This window comes from Vipera berus, assembly GCF_964194415.1.
Source record: "Vipera berus genome assembly, chromosome: 2".
NCBI lineage: Eukaryota > Metazoa > Chordata > Lepidosauria > Squamata > Viperidae > Vipera > Vipera berus.
Window position 1 is genome coordinate 67,973,992 of NC_138203.1, and position 19,857 is coordinate 67,993,848.

A 19,857-nucleotide genomic window follows, 5' to 3' on the forward strand; every position below is an offset into this window, starting at 1 on the left:
CACTCCCTTTTTGTGTGGTAAGGTATGAATATAGAATATAATTGCAGACAAATGGTATTTTATATATTTATAAGTCCACCAATTCTAATAAAAATCCTAGCTATTAATTCTGCTTCATCTTATGTAAGAACGTAAACTGGAAAAATAATATACATGTCCTTATAAGAATTCCCCTATTTTATTATTATGTCATTATACATAGAAGATTATTACTATTACAGTTACTCTGGAAAATATTGGACTCTTGCCCTTATTGAGCATAAAACCTTCCTGTTCAAATTTAAATAATTACACTCATTTTTAAAGGTGTTGTGTTTAACTTGTGTAATGGTAGCGGCTATATAAACTTGCTACTTTGTAGATTTGTTGAAATTCATTTGTAGATTTGTTGAAATACAAAGTTTGACAAATGGTTCTTGTTCCATACAAATGTATACAGTATTCTGAAGAACCTTTTTTGAAGTTTTTTTTTTATTTTGAGTTTCATTAACTGTAGTCGTGAAGCAAAATAAAAAGAGGGTCATTTTTGTTAGTAAAGATGTTGTTTGGCTTTCTTAGTCTATATGACCCTTACATTTGGAAAAAAAATTGGAAGAGCAAAGCACCTGTCAGAGAATCATATAAGGAAAACAAGAATTTCTAACTTCCTAGAGCCATAAGTACAAAGTCTCTGAGGATAAAGAATATTATGAAATCAACAGTAGGCTTGTGGCATTTGCAGAATGCTGAAGTGTAGATGTATTCACTCTATTGTCATGATCTTTGAGACATAGCATATAAATAATATAATAATGAAAACATTTCCCTAACCATTCTAGTATTTGTACATTGTTTTAACTTCTGTGAATTTTGCTCCTATTTCAGAATGGTGGATGTGGGGGGACAGCGATCGGAACGAAGAAAATGGATACACTGTTTTGAAAATGTCACCTCCATTATGTTTCTAGTAGCTCTTAGCGAATATGATCAAGTACTTGTGGAGTCAGACAATGAGGTAGGCCATTATCAAATGCCATCCAGAAGTATTTTTGTAGTTAAGGCAATAATTGCTTTCACAAAAATCTCTCATATAACTGTGGTAGTATTCTATGACTGACCTAGTGCCAGGAAAAAAAAAATTCTGTGATTTCATCCTGGTTTTGAAATACTGGTCTCAGAGACATTGGTCCATATGGTTCTACTTCAATCTTTTGGACATTAACTAATATTTCCTATTCTCTAAAACATTCTGCTTCTCCAAAATTATATTTTTATTTATAACTCCTTTAGTAAGTGTAGAGGATAGTTAAGCTCTAAGCAGAATAACCCCAAAATTAATAGATATCTATTATATGACTTTGGACCCCTGTTCATTCTTAGGCCTAGTGGAACTCTGAGCTCTCTTCTCCATTTCTACGTTCCTCATAAGTGCTGTATTATCACTTGCTCATTCTCTCTCTCTCTCTCTCTCTCTCTCTTCCTGCCTTGAGTAGCAAAAGAAGGGATGAGGAGAGAGGAGGGAAATGGCTCCTTTCCCCTCAGTTCTCTGATTACACAAAATGATCACCCTCTGAACTGATAGCAGACCTCATTCCTCTTCTCTCATTTCTCCAGCAACTCCAGAGAAGGGCAGGGGTGAGGCAATATGGGGCAATGGCTCTACAAATAGTAACTGGCAGTGAAGGAGGTGCTCCCCACTTCACCCTACCCTCTTGTCCCCTCCCACTTTAAATGGATTGAGGACTGTGGTATGTGAGTACTTTTCTAAATTAGCATAGTACTTTTCTTCCAACTCCTACATGGGATAATGGCACTTTAATGCTGCTCTGTGGAAGAACCGACAGTCTTTTGCCACGTGACCTGCCCTTTGCTTTGGCAAGTGCTAATTGAAAAGGTCAAAGGTCTCACACTCTTCTCTTCACAGCTTGGGGAAATATTCCTGTACTAATAATCCTTCAAGCCTGAATAATTATATAGACTTTATTGTTAATACCGTTAAAAATAAACGGAAACATGCATAAAATTCCAAGTTGGAAATTTGTTAACTTTCCTTGCTAGGCAGATTAGAGATGGCTTATATGTTAAAATTCAATCAAATATGCTTCCTGTGTCATTAAAAAAAGAGGTTTTCACAGGCTAAAAATGCTACAGAAGTCAGAAAGCAATAAGGAAAACTATTGCTAGTTGTTCATCCTCTTAAAACGTAACCAAAAGAACAAAGTAGTACAATAGAGCTTTGTTTAATCATGTATCAATTATGAGACTCGGTCATAATTGAAGAAGACTAGCTTCTGTTTCCGAAAATGTTTTTTAGAACCTGGGAATGAGAGCATTCAGACCCCTAATTCAGGCATAATATTAAGAGAGTGAAAATTCTGGATTTAGTTTGGAAGAGGTGGTACTAAATAGGCTGTAAGCACCTATCATTAAAGTAGAATTTTGTTCTCTAGGATTGCATAGTTTCTGCAGGGAAGCTGCAAGATCCTGCAAATAATAGCAGTTGCTTTAAAAAGTTCCTGTGTTGATATTCTTGCCTATTCCAAAGCACTTCTTCTGCATCACATCTGGAGCACTTCAGAACCCTAGTATTTACATTTCTCATCAGTTTCTTTTGTTTCTCCACTCTGAAATTTTTCTGTTGACACAATTTATCCCAAAATGTCATTTAAAATGCAAATCTATTGGAATGAGATATTTATGGAACTAAAATTGAGAACCGCTTTGGTCTAGTGCAGGGGTAGGCAACCTCGGCTCTTTTATGACTCATGACCTTACTGCTTTCTGACTTCTGTAGCATTTTTAGCCTGTGAAAACCTCTTTTTTAATGACACAGGAAGCATATTTGATTGACATTACTTAGAACTGCTATTCTAGATTGATTGGGTCTTCATAGGAAGATTTTAAAATTCTTTTATATTGGGAATGGTGAACCTGCCTCTTTAGATGTGGGAGAACATAGACATTGGAGAAAGGATGCTAAGATCCTGCAAATATGCTAAGAGCTATACTGGAGACGTAATAGTTACCGTATTTTCCGGCGTATAAGACGACCCGGCGTATAAGACGACCCCTGACTTGAGAAGATTTTCAAGGTTTTTCGTCTTATACGCCGGAAAATACTTACATGCCAGTTGCCAAGTGTCCGACACAAGCCCGATTCAGATTCAGCCCCGTCTGATGCAAATGGTGCAAAGCCACGCGCTCTTCCAGGCCAGACTCTGCAAACAGCACACCAGAAGCCGCAACCACCACGGGAACTCTGAGTCCCCGCCTTTCGGCAGTCTGCACGGCCAAGCGTGATTCGGCTTTGAGATAGCATTTGCAGACGGAGCAGCCGCCGCGTCTGGAGCCAAGCCCCGCCCAGGAGACGGTTGGCCAGGCGGGCCCGGAAGACGCGCTAAAGAGCCGGGCTTGGGGCGGCCATGCCGAGGCTGGCTGGCGAGGGCCGCTGCATGTTCTGCGGGCAAGAGGGGTGCCAAGTACCGCTGTTCTGCACTCCGTGACCAGGCAAGCAATTCTTCCAGTCGGCGCGGGTCAGGCGGTGCCTCGGCAGGAGCAAAGGTGCTCCCTTCCTACTGTCTGTCGTGGCCTACGGGCGCGACATTCAGCGGGGCCCCTCTTCGTAGCACGCCGCACGGGCCTCACCCGTCTCCCCATGGACACGCCTCCCTCACTATGGGAGCCACCCCCGCCATCCCTGCACGCCACAGACACAGGCCCACCTCGACTCGTCGTGAGCCTGCCTTCCGCGCGTCGGCTGCTTCTTCCGACCGTCCAACGCTGCGTCCGTCCCTCCAGCGATCGCCGGCCTGGCTCGGAGGCAGGGGAGGCTCGCGAAGAGGAGGCTTCTCCCTCCCATCCAAACCCCGGTGGCGACGGCAACAGCGGCGGCTCAGCTCCAAGTCGTTCCGTCCCCTCCCCCGATCTGATGAGTGATTGACACACCGACGCCCGGCAGCTGGCCAGCGCGCACGCGCGCAGGACAACTCTGCCGAGTCTCGCCCAGTGCCAGCGGGTTCCGCGGCGTCCTTGACCGGGACCGGACCCATCCGGGCTGCAGTGCCTAGATGCGGTGTGGGCTGGGAAGTTTGGCGGTGACATGCTGGCTGGGAGGCGGCTTCGGAGCACGTTGCCAGGGACTGCAGATCAGAGAGGTGAATAGTATTTTCCGGCGTATAAGACGACCTGGCGTATAAGACGACCCCCAACTTTTGAGACGATTTTCATGGGTTAAAAAGTCGTCTTATATGCCGGAAAATACGGTATATTGCCATCTAAACAGCCACATACCCTTCTTCTCACTCTACATTTTTTTACCTGCCACAATCAAATGGAAATCTTCTATTTCCTGGGAACAGCTCAGTGTTCAGTGATAAACAACATACTTTGTCTGCATAAAGTCCAAATTGAATAAGTGATTAGGATAACGGTGACAATAAAAACATGTACTTCCAATAGAAGGGAATGTATCTAGCTCCTGGTTGAATTGTGTTCATGGTATTTTCTGAGCATGGTTATTGCTTGCAGGTTTTTTATTATACAACTAGCTAACATCATTGGTCCAAGTGAATGTGAGATTTGCTGCCCATATTTTTTGTGTATAATAGCTTGCCCTATTAGTTTTGATACCCAAAATTCCAAAACTATGTGCACCATTGCTTGGAAATAACTACATCACAAATTAGATAATGTCAATTTTCTGTATCTGTCTCTCTGCTTTATATTTAGTAAGGCTGATGGAATAATTTATTGCCAAATAAACTGTAAACCTCAAACTCTTTAATAAAGTACATTAGGAAATGTGTGACCTTTTGAGGATTCACTTATCTATTTTACTTTCTAACTGAGAAATTTGTTATATTTTAGTCAATAAGTGAATATACAGTATACAAATTCCTATTCTCATTTAAGTGAATATATACTCCCAAGTTTTTTCTTTATCTTGTGTTTTAAAGAAACATTTACTCTCCATATAGGACTGGGATGCATTCCTGTAGTTTTGGGGAAGATACTTTCTTTATAGCTTTTATCCAAAATAGAAAAATATGTTTAAAAGTATTTTGCATTGGGTGACTTTAAATGACCATATCAAGAAATATTCTGATCTGCAAAAGAAAGATGAGTGAGATTTTATGTGTATTATGCCTAATTTTAATGTGCACATCAATGAAAAAAATGGCAAATATCAGACATGGACCATCGTACAAATTATAAATTAAAACAAATATTTGGGGAGATGTTTCCATTTTAAAAAATTTTCCAAAACAACAATTTAAAGCAAAGCTGAAAACAAGCATATGAAATTTTGATATATCAATTCATAATACATTTTTATCTGCAAATCTCTCCAAACCAATTTTATTTTATTTTACATGAATTTTTAGCATTCCACAGATGCAGTTCCATAAGTCCTTCTGCCTCATTAAATTGCAAGTCAACTAGATGTATTTCATTTATCCACTGTGTGAACACTAGAGGGCTCCACAAGCCTTTGGGTAGAATGGCTAATTGTAAATATTTATATTTTCCTCCATTTCTTTTCTTTTTATCTATTTTAATCTCTTCCTTTATAATTTAACCCAGAATTGTCTATAAAATGCTATGCCTTTTTCATATGGAAATCAATGTACTTGTAGCATGAGATTTTCACCAGAGATGATTAAGTCTTCATGTATTTCACTTAGTGATTTTGAGACAGTCATATTCAGTTCTGTTCATCCCATAAGATGCAAAGGATCCTAGACTAGAGAAAGCAGTTAATTTGTATCCATGGCACTCAGTCTGGGTAACAACACAGAATCTACATCAGTTATGGTTGTGAGAGATCACAATCAGGACAGTGCAACCCCCATGGCCATTGCTTAACCTCTTGGTGGTTTTTGATTCCATTGGCCATGTCACCCTTTTGGTTTGTCTTCAAGGGATTGAAGAGAGAGTGCTGTTTTCAGTGGTTTTCCTCCATCTTGAACTTGTGGAGATTTCCTTTGGTTTAGTATTATGAACATGTGCATGATACACAATTATACATCTTGCCCCTAGACAAGATAAAATATAAACTGATGATGTGGTACAAGTGCCGACCCAGTGCTTAGAGTAGGTCAAGATTTGGATGGATAGGAAGAATCTTCAGCTGAATTTCTCCAAGACAAAGTGAGTTTGAGATTATTCCAGGGAAGTTTAGTCTCTGTTTCTAAGTGAGTTTAGAATCTGCAATTTAGGAATTCTACTAAATTCAAGTTCCTGCTCAAGGAATAGCTGGCAGTTGTGGATAGGAGGATTTTTATACAGCTACATCTTTTGCAGCAATTTCCTGGATCAGAATGCTCACAGTAATTCATGCCATAGTCACACCTGTTTTGATTCCTATAATGACCTCTACATGGGACTTTCCTTGACAAAAATCTGTATAAATCTATCCATTCAGTTAGATCAAATAGGGTCAACTTACTCCAGATTGTACCCTCTGACTGGCTTCAAAGGTAGCCATTCTGATTGGCTGCCTCAACTAGTTGGAACTCCCAATGGGAATCCAATTGGCCTCATCTTTCATAAGTTTCTGGAAAGCTTCAAGGACTTCCCTGTTCTATTTGGATGGAAGACAGTATCCAAAGACTGAAAGCTGGGATTGACTCTAAACAGGATTTGATATCTGGCATGTGGTGTTTGCATTTGTCTGTGTTTATTTATTATTTTTATGCTTGTATGTAATTCAAGTTTCCTGGAATAATTTATATGTTTAGATACTTTCTTGCCTAAAATCTGTGAGAACGGGAAGTATAGACTTCAGGGTAACTTTCACTAGGACCAAAAACTGACAGAAAGGAAATTTTTCTTATTCTAATATTTTTCTTTCTTTTTTCTTTCTGTTCTTTATGTCTTTCTTATTTTTTCCCTTTGTAACTTTTACTTGTTCTGTTTTCCTTTCTTTTTTATAATGTGCATTCATTTTTACTATAGTAATTATAATCTTGAATAAGATTACTTGAAAAAACCTCCCCCATGTGTGCAGTATCACATTATTCCATTCCATCCTATCCATTTTCCATACAGTATTATTTTTTCATTCAGTTTGTAACAAAAATATTTACAATAGATGCCACATTTACTGAATGTACAGTAATATTGATCTGTCCTGATTGATTATATGCCATCAAGTCATTTTCGACTCCTGTTGACCACATGGATAGATTTTTCTCATGACAATCTATCCCTAGCCTGTTCTTTCGAGGCTCCCAATAGTGTAGTCATCGCCAGTGAAATTTAATCTATCCATCTTCCTGTTGGCCATTCTCTTCCTCTCTTATTTTTCCTAGCATTACAACCTTTTCCAGAGAGCTGGCCTTAGCATAATCTGTACAAAGTAGGATAATTTGACCCTGGCAATTTGTGCCTTGAAGGGTTGATTTGTTTGAAGATCCATCAGTTTGTTTTGTTGGCTGTCCAGGAGTCTTCTCCAACACAAAAGTTTAAAAATATCGATACTCTTCCTATCCTGCTTCTTAAAGTTCATCTTTTGCTTCCATAGAGTATCACAGGATATACCTTGGCTTGTATGATTCTGATCTTGGTAGATATAAAAACACATCAGGTATTTGAATACATTTTCCAAGGCTTTCGTGGCTGGTCTATCAAGGGCTAGCCTGGATCAGCGTATTTCTTGACCACTTGTTCCTATACTAGTGATAATAGATCCTAAAATGCAGAAGCTAGCCACCATTTTGATGTCTTCATTGTCTATTCTAAAGCTGATTGTGCTACCTGTTGTCATTAGCTTGGTCTTGTTTACATTTAAATTTAGTCTGTTTTTCCCCACTGTGCTTTTTGAGTTTAGTACTAGAGCTTGCATTTTCAGCTATAAGGATAGAGTTATCAGCAATCTGCCTTGAATAGTGTTTCAAATAAAAAGGAATTGAAATAATTTGTGACCAACTCAATGAGGCAGTATCTGTCATATGGTAGGTATCATCAGATGTTTTGACAGGCTCCCAAACATAAAGATACGCACTTAAATCTTAGCGCCCAATATGAAGACAAATGTTCCTGAGAAATCCACAAAACATTTCAACATTGAGTCAAAACACCCATAAATCTTCCTAATATTTTTAGAGGATCAAAAATAAAATATAACAGTTTTCTTCTTTAAGAAGAAAAGCATGATAAATTATCTTTCAAACCAGGATTGTTACACAGTAGATATACTTATTTTTTGCAGTAGTTTTCTACTCATTATCAAAAAAGCTGCAAGTGTTAGGATCACAAGGATTAAACTTGGCCTTGCCATTAAAGTTACGGTAAAATATTGATTCCACTCTGCTACATGTTCCAGAAGTTTTAGGTACTTGGTGTATTTGCATAGTCTGCCTAATGGAATTTTAGTATTCTTGTTAACAATGAAATAAATAAATAGTTACCTACCTGAAACTGCTACTGAGGATACCTCAAGTCAGCTAAGGCAAAGTAATGTATATAGAAACTGTCTCAAAAAAAATACCATTAGGTTAAACTATCTTTTGAAAACTGGTTATCTCTGCAATGCTCTGCAATTAGTGCTCACATTTTTAACATAATGGCAGCACACAAGAATGCCCTACTTGTGTGGTTCAGCATAAAATAAAGTTTTACATTGTCTAACTATAACTGTGAGGAGAGAGAGAGAGTTTTATTTTAGTTTAGGATGAAAAACATGGGGGTCGTAATTTGCTGATTGGCAAAGATTAAATATCTTAATTTGGAAGATTCCATTGTATAATAAAGTATTTGTTGGTATTTGCAGATAAGCTCTCCACTATTCTAAAGCCCCACACCTACAGTTTTATTTTGTAAAGATGAAAAGGTAGAAATGTATAAAGAAGGCACCGAGTATTCAAAAATATGAATTTGGAGTAGTTTTAAATCCAGGAATTTTGGATAACTTTTTAGGAGGTATGTATGCAAGTATCTAGACCAGCAGAGCATATGTTCACAAAAGCTGCTGTGTCTGAAGAAATGAACAGGGAATAGCATCAAAGCAACTTCTATCTAAAATGTATGAAAGCAAAGAACTAAAGAACAGTCTTGTGTACAAAGAATTGTGCTTCTGTTCTTGGTATTGCTAATTAAATGGGTAATCCTGATCAAGAGAAAAAAAACAGATGGTCTAATGACTAATAGATGATAGAGACGTTTAGATGCATTATGAAATTATTGTAATGGAACTATTGCCAACAAATATTAAAAGGCCTATCTAGAAGGATAGACTAAGGAACAGACTAAGGCACAAAATATATTTATGTGTATATGTGCATTTACTAATTTTGATTCTTCCATTTATGCTGTTAGAACCTTGCAGCTGTCTAACTGCAATAATCCCTGACTGGAATAATACAGTGTTTAAAGATAGGATATTTCTTCATTTATAAACTATTAGAAGAAAAGTGGGGGACCATAGGGTTCAGTCAAAAATAGAAAAGAACATCCTTCAGGGAGCATTTAATATTTATTGGGATGATCTTTTCTTTCCCTATCCCATCACTTATCTACAAAAAAATCCTTAAAACCTCTTCATTTCAGGTCTGGTGTAAATCCCATTTTGTTTTTTTGTTTTTGATTTTTATTTATTTATTTATACATCCCTTAACATTTTCTATACACAGTCTATCTCTAAAGATAGAGTGTAGAGGAAGGAATGGCAAACACTGGGGGCAAAGTTAAAAGTGGGATCAGCCTCGAATCTACATAGCCATAAGTAAACTAAGTCAAACAACCCCACTTGAATTCTGTTGACCCTTAACTAACTACTAAAAGGTTCCCCCGCACATGCGTGCTAGTCGTTTCCGACTCTAGGGGCCGGTGCCCATCTCTGTTTCAAAGCCAAAGAGCCAGCGCTTGTCCGAGGACGTCTCCGTGGTCATGTGGCCGGCATGACTAGACGCCAAAGGCGCACGGAACACTGTTACCTTCCCACCGGAGTGGTCCCTATTTTTCTACTTGCATTTTTACGTGCTTTTGAACTGCTAGGTTGGCAGAAGCTGGGACGAGTAACAGGCGCTTACTCTGTTACGTGGCACTCGGGATTCGACCCGCCAAACTGCCAACCTTCTGATCAACAAGCTCAGCGTCCTAACCCACTGAGCCACCATGTCCCTCTAACTAACTACTACCAGGTGCTAATTCAGAATATTCCTATACCTAGGCACAAGTAGCAATGAATCCATTTAATTGGACCTTCATGTGTGGACCTTATCTTTCACACCCAACATAGACAGTCTTAAAATTATCTTTTGGGTCAGTTGTTCAAAAATATCCTTCAACATGTCCAATGTTATGCTTCATTCTACATTAGTACTGTAAATCACATTTAAGAGTTACTCTCCTTTAATCTTTAGCTCTTTTCTGATTCCCTCTAGTGTCCACTTTCGAAGTCTCATCCTATCATTTTTTTTAAAGATAATTTAAAATAAAAGAATTTTCTTGTGGGAAGGATTCTTAAAACTAATTCCAAAATCTTATTTAAAATTATTTTACTAAGGTTTGAAGGAAACCTTCCCAGTGCTGTAAAACCTGTCAATCCAAAGGTTTCTACTAGCTGAAAAGCAGTTAAAAAACAATTTCCAAAAGTGATTAGAAAAGCAATAACAACCATTTCCAAAAGTGATGTAAAAAGGAAGTATATTTGTCCAGTGTCCTTTCAAAGATCATGACTGCAGTTTGAGTAAGGTGAGTCTCTCAGAGCTCTAAGCATATCTTGCAGCCTCTTTGTGAGGAGCAACTATAAGGAGCATTTGTGGATGATCCTGGGTCCTTTCCTTGTTTGAAGAGGAACTACTGGGTCTTCATTTTGTTGGAGTCATCCATTTTAGGCAGAACAGTTCACCATTTCTTCCCAGAAGTTTTTGACTTGGGGAAAAAACATTCTGTAGTAAACTGTTTTTGAAATCACTTCAGCCTATGATTAATACTAAACAAGAAACGGAAGAGTTATGCTAAACGGCAAGATGAGAAAGAATGCAAACCTCCAGTTATTTTCTAATTCATTGGATGAATTGAACCTTGGAATTTAAACAGAACTCCAGATTCATCCATTCATATATGTGTATCTATACATATGCCTATATATCTATCAATTATATGAATTGTGTGCATCTATCCAAGAAAACAAAACAAAAACATACGCACAGATTATGCTTTTGAAACAATCGCTATAGGTACGTTAATGTTAATTGACTATTTTTTGCTCTTCCAGAATCGAATGGAGGAAAGCAAAGCACTATTTAGGACAATTATCACATATCCCTGGTTCCAGAATTCTTCAGTCATTCTATTCTTAAATAAGAAAGACCTTTTAGAGGAGAAAATAATGTATTCACATCTAGTTGACTATTTCCCGGAGTATGATGGTAAGTTTGTTTGTTTTTAATAAGACGTTGTGTGCAAGTAGTATTTATTTTTATTTTTATTTTATTTTAATTCCATTTATATGAATTAAGTATGAATTAAGTATGACAGCAATAAGACAACATTATAGAGTGGATAAGTGAGAACAAGCTTGCCTTCTGTAGTTCTGTAATATTATGGCCACCATGCCCATACTTCTAATTAAATGGTGCATTCTTAACTACACGTTCAGAGCGTCAGTTGTTATTTGTTAACCAGAAAAACAGCCCTTGAACATACCATGGTTTGTGTCTTCAGTTCACCTGAATAAGATTTGAGGAGGAAGAAATTCTATCCATATGACTGGAGGATGTTTTGTTTAATAAAACTGTCTGGTTGTGCCTGTGTACATAACTGAAGTGATGGAGTTTACCATATTTGTCATTCTTCCTAATCTCATGGGATTAACAGAATAGGGTACCGGTAAGTCAAATTCAGAGGCAGTGCAGGGAGACTTGCGTGTCTTACTAAAAGGATGTGTTTGTTAAATTGATAATTATACATTCTATGCCTTGTACCTCTACTTATTGAGAAGTGGAGAGAGAGAGAGTGCACCTGCTGAAAAATGTACCAATAATTGAAGCAAAGAGAAGGGTTTTTCCCTTCACTTTTCCCTCTACCTTTGAAAGCTCACATGTTTCTTTCCCAATGGCTGTATTGCCAATAATAATAATAATAATAATAATAATAATAATAATAATAATAATAATAATAATAATAATAATAATAATAATAATAATAATAATAATAAATAAGTTGGAAGGGACCTTGGAGGTCATCTAGTCCAACCCCCTGCTCAGGCAGGAAACCCTATACCATTTCAGACAAGTGGCTGGCCAGTCTCTTAAAAACTTCTAGTGTTGGAGCATTCACCACTTCTGGAGGCAGGTTGTTCCACTGGTTAATTGTTCTAACTGTCAGGAAGTTTCTCCTTAATTCTAGGTTGCTTTGGAGAATAGCTTGACTCCCTCTTCTTTGTGGCAGCCCCTGAGATATTGGAACACTGCTATCATGTCACCCCTCGTCCTTCTCTTCATTAAACTACACATACCCAATTCCAGCAACCGTTCCCTATATGTTTTAGCCTCCAGTCCCCCAATCATCTTTGTTGCTTTTCTCTGTACTCTTTCTAGAGTCTCGACATCTTTTTTACATCGTGGTGACCAAAACTGGATGCAGTATTCCAGGTGTGGCCTTACCAAGGCATTGTAAAGTGGTATTAGTACTTAACGCGATCTGGATTCTATCCTTCTGTTAATGCAGCCTAGCACTGTGTTGGCTTTTTTGGCAACTGCAGCACACTGCTGGCTCATATTTAAGTGATTGTCCACTAGGACTCCGAGAACTCTGTCACAGTTGCTACTATTGAGCAAGGTACCACCTATACTATACCTGTGCATTTGATTTTTCCTGCCTAAATGTAGAACCTTACTTTTTTCACAATTGAATTTCATTTTGTTAGATAGTGCCCAGTGTTCGAGTCTGTCCAGATCCTCCTGTATCTTAAGCCTATCTTCTGGAGTATTGGCTATTCCTGCCAGCTTGGTGTCGTTTGCAAATTTGATGAGTTCCCCATCTATCCCCTCATCCAAATCGTTGATGAAGATGTTGAAGAGCACTGGGCCCAGAACAGAGCCCTGGGGCACCCCAGTACACGCTTCCTTCCATGTAGATACAGTTCCATTGAGGACCACACGCTGAGTACGGCCTGTCAGCCAGCTACGAATCCATCTGGTGGTGATGCTATCTAACCCACAATTTTCTATCGTATCAAGTAGTAGGTTGTGATCTACTTTATAAAATGCCTTACTGAAGTCCAAGTAAATTATATCTACAGCATTCCTCTGGTCCACTAGTTTTCTCACTTGGTCAAAGAATGCAATAAGATTTGTCTGGCATGATCTGTTTTTGACAAACCCATGTTGGCTTTTAGTGATAACTTTGTTCGTATCAAGGTGTTCGCTGATTTGTTGTTTGATTATCTTTTCCAGAATCTTCCCAGGTATTGAGGTCAGGCTGAATACTCATCCATCTCCCAGTGACAGTCACTGTAATCTTGTTTTAAAATGAAACCTCTGTCTTCTTTCTCAATCATTTCTCTGTGTATATTCTTTCTATTTGTTTAAAGATGCCAGTATAGTAGCTCCCATCTTAATGTACTATGAAATTCTTGCTTTTGGCTTGTTTTTAACCATCTTTAGTTTAAAAGGTTAAATGTCAGTTCTCCAAGTTACCATGATTGTTGAGTAAGATGTTGGGATGTATCATTTTTCAGTCCACAACCTCTCTTCCATCCTTCAATATTCAGTCCTCATTTCTTCCTTAGATATCACCACAGTGTAATAATAGCCATTTACAGGTATTCCTTGACTTATGAGCAGAGTGAGTCCAAAAATTCTGTTGCTAAGCAAGACAGTTGTTAAGTGAGCTTTGCCCCATTTTATAACCTTTCTTGCCATAATTGTTAAGGGAATCACTGCAGTCATTAAGTGAGTCTGGCTTTCCCATTGTCTTTGCTTGTCAGAATGTTGCAAAAGGTGATCACATGACCCTGGGTCAATGCAGCCATCATGAATACATACCAATTGCCAAGCGTCCAAATTTTTATCACATGACCATGGGTTACTACAATGTCATAAACTGAAAAATGTTCACAAGTCATTTTTTAAAATGCCGTCATGAATTCCAGTGGTTACTAACCAAATAGTTGTAAGTCAAGGACTACCTTTATTTTTTTGAAGATAAATTCAATATACTTCTTTTCTGGTGTAACAGGACCTCAGCGAGATGCGCAGGCAGCAAGAGAATTTATCTTGAAGATGTTTGTTGACCTGAATCCTGAGAGTGAAAAAATTATCTACTCCCATTTCACGTGTGCTACAGACACAGAGAATATCCGCTTTGTCTTTGCTGCCGTCAAGGACACTATCTTACAGTTAAACCTGAAGGAGTACAACTTGGTCTAACTGTGCCTCTTAGATCTCCACCCACCCACTTCGGGCAATTGGAAGATATTCAAGAGGGACTGTACTATCTGTGAAAACGATCTGCGTAATACTAATTTATTGCTGGCCTGGACTCTGTTAATATTTGCAGAGTTTGTAGTAAATATTACAATTTTATTTAAACTTTACAGAGGAAAAGAAACAAAAGATGCTGAACTACATTCACAGCTCATTTCCTCTTTTTTAAGTCAAACTTTTGTGACTTAGTGTGTTCTAAATTCTCAGTTGTGCACTCACAAAATGATAGGGGTTTGGGTTGATTTTTTGTTGTTGTTGTGACTGAAGCAAAATCAAGTTGGGCTCTCCCTCCTATTGTCTCTGCCTGTGTCTGTCTTGATTTATTTTTTTCAGGTACAATACCTATCCCCACAAATTTCATTTTCAGGTTTCCTTTTTAGATTGGTTTTTTTTTGGGGGGGGGAACCCCATCACTAGAATTTAAGCCATAGGAAACTGCTTTTGTGAGGGATCAAATCTGGTGTTCTGATTTTGTTTAATTTTTGGCAGATGTAAAGTATACCTACCTTTTGGTATCATCTTTGCACTGAAGGAATGTTGTTCATTGGGAATATTATAGATTTTTATCCATAACAGTACCATAGAAATTCAACAAACTATGTAGAACACAGCAACAAATTACTGAGAACGTTTTTGAAGCAGATTAGCTTTTTGATCTATTTACTCTCTTCTAAAACCAACCTTTAAAAAAAATCTCCCCCCCCCTTTTTTTTTGGTTCTTTAATCACAGATGCCAAATATATACCTTGGAAATACTATAGCCTGGAATGACTGTTTTTTAAATTAAGCAGACTATCTAGATTTCTCATCCCAGTTTCAGATTTTTAAAAATTGTGCAGAAAGTATTGGCCAGATTTGGCTCTTTTCTTCTTATAAACATAGTGACTGCAAAATGTAAGATGGTGATTTAAGATGCCAAGTTAACTGATTGAGAATCTCTTCCAGACAACTGCCAAATATTAAAGAAAAGAGATTTTTTTTTGTTTCCTCTTTGTACTAAAAAGCATTCCATTTCTCAACGCCAAGCTTTCCCCCATAACATTATAAGTAAAAAATGGTGCTACATACATATGCATATGGCCAAATTCAAAAACAGTTTGAATACTGTATAAAGTGCTATAAGATTGGACACTGTTCTTATTTTCCTTCTTTACTAAGGCACTTTTAATGGAAAAAGACAAAATAGCTAAAAGAGAGAGAGAGAAAAGAGAGAAAATGTACATAAAAGCTATATTTGTGTGTGAAATGACAAAATGGAAGGCTAAACCTATATATAATTGTTTGAGAACAAGTCCAGTGGATTCAGAAGAATGACTTCTGAGTAAATGTATGTTTTAATAATAGAATGGGAGCGGGGGGGAATCCACTATACCTGTTTTGGTGGACATTGTCTCTCTGCCTCTCTCTTTTGGATGAAATCAGATTTTTAAAGTTTTGTGTAAAACAACTGTAAATAAAAATTGTCAGTTTGGAAAATTGTACACATGAGGTAGAAAATACGAAATTCAACTAATTTTTCTAAAAGGTGATTTTTGCAGTTGTAGGGTTAAAATAAATTATCTGCATTACACTTTGGGGCACAGAGGAGACAATGAATGCGATAAATTACAACTAAACCTCAAGTGTAGGAGCAATCTGCCAAGCATTAGTATTATCAGCACAAGGACCAGATTCCCAGTGTAACATTCTTAAAATAATGCTTCATGGATAATCTACAACATATTACTAATAAAATTTCTATTGACCCTTAATTCTTTATATTAAAATTGATTAAAACTTGGGTTGCTTTTGTTCCCTAATCATGAAATCTTGTAAATTTAAAAAAGTAGGCCTAGTGCAATTATGAATGCTATAATCATTGTGAGATATGTATATGTATATGTATCTCACAGCATCCATACAGGCTTTGTAATCATTTTGGGCAGATTAAATGTGCTGTATTGATATGTATCTATGTAATTGTAATGTATGTCTTACAGATAATTCACAATTTAAATAGTGTTATTTTATTTACTTTTTTAACAGAAGAATGTACATTTTGTCAGTTTATTTCTGACTAGGTTTGTTTTTAATTTTTATTTACAAACATTATAGTTCAGAGTGGTACTAAAATTATGCAGTATAAAATCATTTGCACTGCCCTGAGAAAAATTGGAGTGGAAATTCACGTGCAAATGCATACACAGAGGAATTTAAGCTCTTTTTTGTTGGATTACATTGTTCTTTGGCAAATGAAAAGGTTAGTTTGCATCCCCAGTCTTTTCATGGTAAAAATGATTTCTTTTTTGTCTTGGTTTATTTTTTTTACCACAATGATTCTCTGTGGCCACATAATATTGAAAACATGTATAAGCTATCGAGTCATTGAGCTAGCAACTCTGCAATTAGTTAAGCTTGTCTGCTTTGATAAGGATATATGAGCATATGTTGTAGACTATCATCAAGAAGGGATGATAGTAACAACTTTGCAATTTCCAGGTGCAACAACAGGATCATGAAAAATCAGTTTGGGTTGGAAGCATTCTTAAATATAGGGCACACATATCAACATGTATTACATTTTTTTTGTATTTCCAACACCCAGTGGAAATTTGAAACATACAATTGTTTCATGCTACCAGGGGATTCATAAGAATTCATTTTTGCAATAGTTATCATGTTACCTCCCAAAACTCATGGATCAGCTGTCACTTCTTCATTTATGTCATATTTAGTTCAAACTAATATTTGAAAAGAATGTATTTTTCTTTAAATGTGACATTGTTGCAGCTGATACCGTTATAAATATTTCATGTTGGAATGTCAAAACTAACTCTAAAATTGGCACTGTAGGAGAAAAATGACACATAATGCAAATGAATTATTGTTTATTTCACCTTCTTTGAGCTTTTAAGAATGGAACTTGAGGTATTATATATAAATGGCGTTAACCAATTTTACCGGATCCTTCAGCTAGGACAAGGGTAGGCAACGTCAGGAATTCTGGGAGTTGAAGTCCACAAGTCATAAAAGAGCCAAGGTTGCCTACCCCTGAGCTAGGAAGACTGCCATTATAGGAGCTGAATCTCCGTGTAGCATTTGAAATGGCAAACCTTTCACTCAGTTTACAAAGCTTTCCTCCCAGTTCTGAATGGAGACGAGGAAGAAGTGATGGCAAGCAGATAACAAAATGGGCAGAAAGTAGCTAGTAGCCTTGGCTTTTTATCTTTATCATCACAATTGACCTTGATGCCCAGGGATCTCATAGCCAGTTCTTCAGTGAGGACTCCACATGAAAGCAGTGTATACTTGGAAAAGAATTTAGAAAAAGTGCTTTGAACCTCTTGTAAGAAGCCTGCTATTTGTTAAAGAAGCTGCCATTTTTCAAGCTTCTTTGCGGGCCTGCAAAGCAATCATGTCTGTCAGAAGAAATCCATGCATTAAAGTTAATGAGACACTTAAAGCAGGTGAAAATTTTCTTTAGCTTCACTCGATCATGAAGGAGTAGAAAGGGGCTGTGTGGCCTTGTGATTGATTGAGTGAGGTCAGAAAAAGTCAGAGCCCAGGCCTACCAAACATTTTTTTCTTGAATGGAAGTGGTAACTAAGTCCCATATCTGGTGTATGACAATATCTCTTCTCTTAAAATGGGAATAAGCAAACCTTTCCACTTCAAGTGGATTTTTTTCTTCTATTTTTTTTTTAAAAATAGGTTGGAAGGAAAGAACAGAAGAGGTTAAATATGCTGTGGGAGGTGGAATTGTTCATAATTATGGATCTTTGGAAGAATTTTGGAAGCATCAGAAGAGGGGAGAATCAAAAACTATGAAGTGACAAGCTCAACTAAGGCCATCATCTGGAGAGACCTCTGTATTTTTAAATTTCCATAATAAAGAATTTAAACATGACATTTTTTTCCTTAGCTGTAGTATAGGTAAATTACATTTTTGTGGGAATATTCTGAATTTGAAGGAGAACTTTGCCAAGGCAACCTAACTTTGAATTGTGATAGCTACACTGCTTTGTGCCAGAGATCAAAATGCAACATAGATTTTTAAAGTGGTACTCCTCATCCCATTTAAGATTTATTATCTGAAGATTAAGGTGAGGATTAGTTACACGTTTGGTTTTGGTATATGCCTTAACAGATTTTGAGCCCAGATATCTGTGCCTCCAAGTTATCCAAAGTGAACTTAAGATGATTTGTAACTTTGCCAAAACAATGTAACACTGCAAATCAGTTTCTTGGAAAGCTGTGTCTTAATGATTATTAGGATCCCAGCCAGCCTGAAAATTGTTCTCGCCTCTATTTTATGTTTAACGGAAGTTGTGCAACAGTTTCCCATTCAGTTCAGTGGGGCTTGTCCAAGAAAGCTGATGAATCATATCCATGCATAGAAATGATCTTACCAGAGGAGATACTCATGGCTTCTCTTTTTCTAAATCTCTGGAAATCTCCCATCCTCAGTCCAGACATACAATCCAGACATACAAAAGATGAATAAATGAACAAAAAGCTTTTCCTTTTTTATTCAAAAGTATTCTCATTGTGAAGATTATCTGAACCAGTTCCATTTTACAGGTAGTTGTACCATGGCAGGATTTTTGTTTTCCTGATTTCCAGGTTTTAAAGGGAACAGAATTTTTATGTGATGTATCAGTCAAGAATGACTGTATGATTTGCCAAAAAAAAAGAAAAGAAAAGATAGGGGGAAATGTCTGCATATTAAAGAGACCGCTGGGCTTTACCACAGCTTTTGGTTGTGAGCGTCAAGTTACTTTTGACGTACAGGTTGACTTCTCCCATTTGTTTTTGAATTTTCACCAAAAAAAACCCCGGATTAAATGATTAAAAGAATTTTAATAAGTGTTAAAACATACAAGAAAAAAAATGTACACCGGGTATAAAGATGTGCTCCAGGGATGCTTTCATGCCTGCAGCAACAGTACCTTCATTTCACAAGTGGTGAGAACAGCCAAATCCACATTCAAGGATCTCTGCAGGTGGGGTAAAAAAAAATCAAGGTTATGGCCACAGCCATATATGATGGAATCCCACTTCTTTTTTATGTGGAATGGCTGTGACTGCTATCATCACATTTTTACCTCTTCCTAAAGCCCTATTTTAGGGGAAATTAACATGGCTTTGGAGTTCCCTTACATTGTTGACCTCAAATTCTGGAAAATATTGAAAAAGGCTAATTCCTGTTATTTAGGCAGATTCCTGGCTTTTGTAAATAGCTTTTTAGCCCACATGCCTCATATACATACATCATAGTCAATATTAAATGTATATTTTGTTATATAGCCTTATTTTAATTTGGAAATTCATTTGCACATCATTATAGCCCCTAATCTGGAGTTTTGTGTTCGCTATTTGGGCCTTTTAAGTGAATGAGACATTATTCACTTAAAGATACAGTGTTAATAAATATTTCTGCTTTGATATCTCTATTGAATTGAAT

General features: G+C 37.2%; 1 protein-coding gene across 1 annotated transcript in view; it reads left to right on the top strand.

Moving 5' to 3' along the window:
* LOC308663155 (guanine nucleotide-binding protein G(q) subunit alpha) overlaps positions 1 to 18,198 on the top strand; it is a gene marked incomplete at its 5' end in the record, with an annotated part of 93,272 nt that extends 75,074 nt beyond the window's left edge. The window contains 3 exons of the mRNA XM_081319367.1: positions 865 to 994; positions 11,201 to 11,354; positions 14,167 to 18,198. Of these exons, the coding sequence (XP_081175493.1) occupies positions 865 to 994; positions 11,201 to 11,354; positions 14,167 to 14,357 (475 nt within the window). The 3' untranslated portion in view covers positions 14,358 to 18,198. The remainder of the gene's footprint in view (positions 1 to 864; positions 995 to 11,200; positions 11,355 to 14,166) is intronic.
* Between the last annotated feature and the right edge of the window lie 1,659 nt (positions 18,199 to 19,857).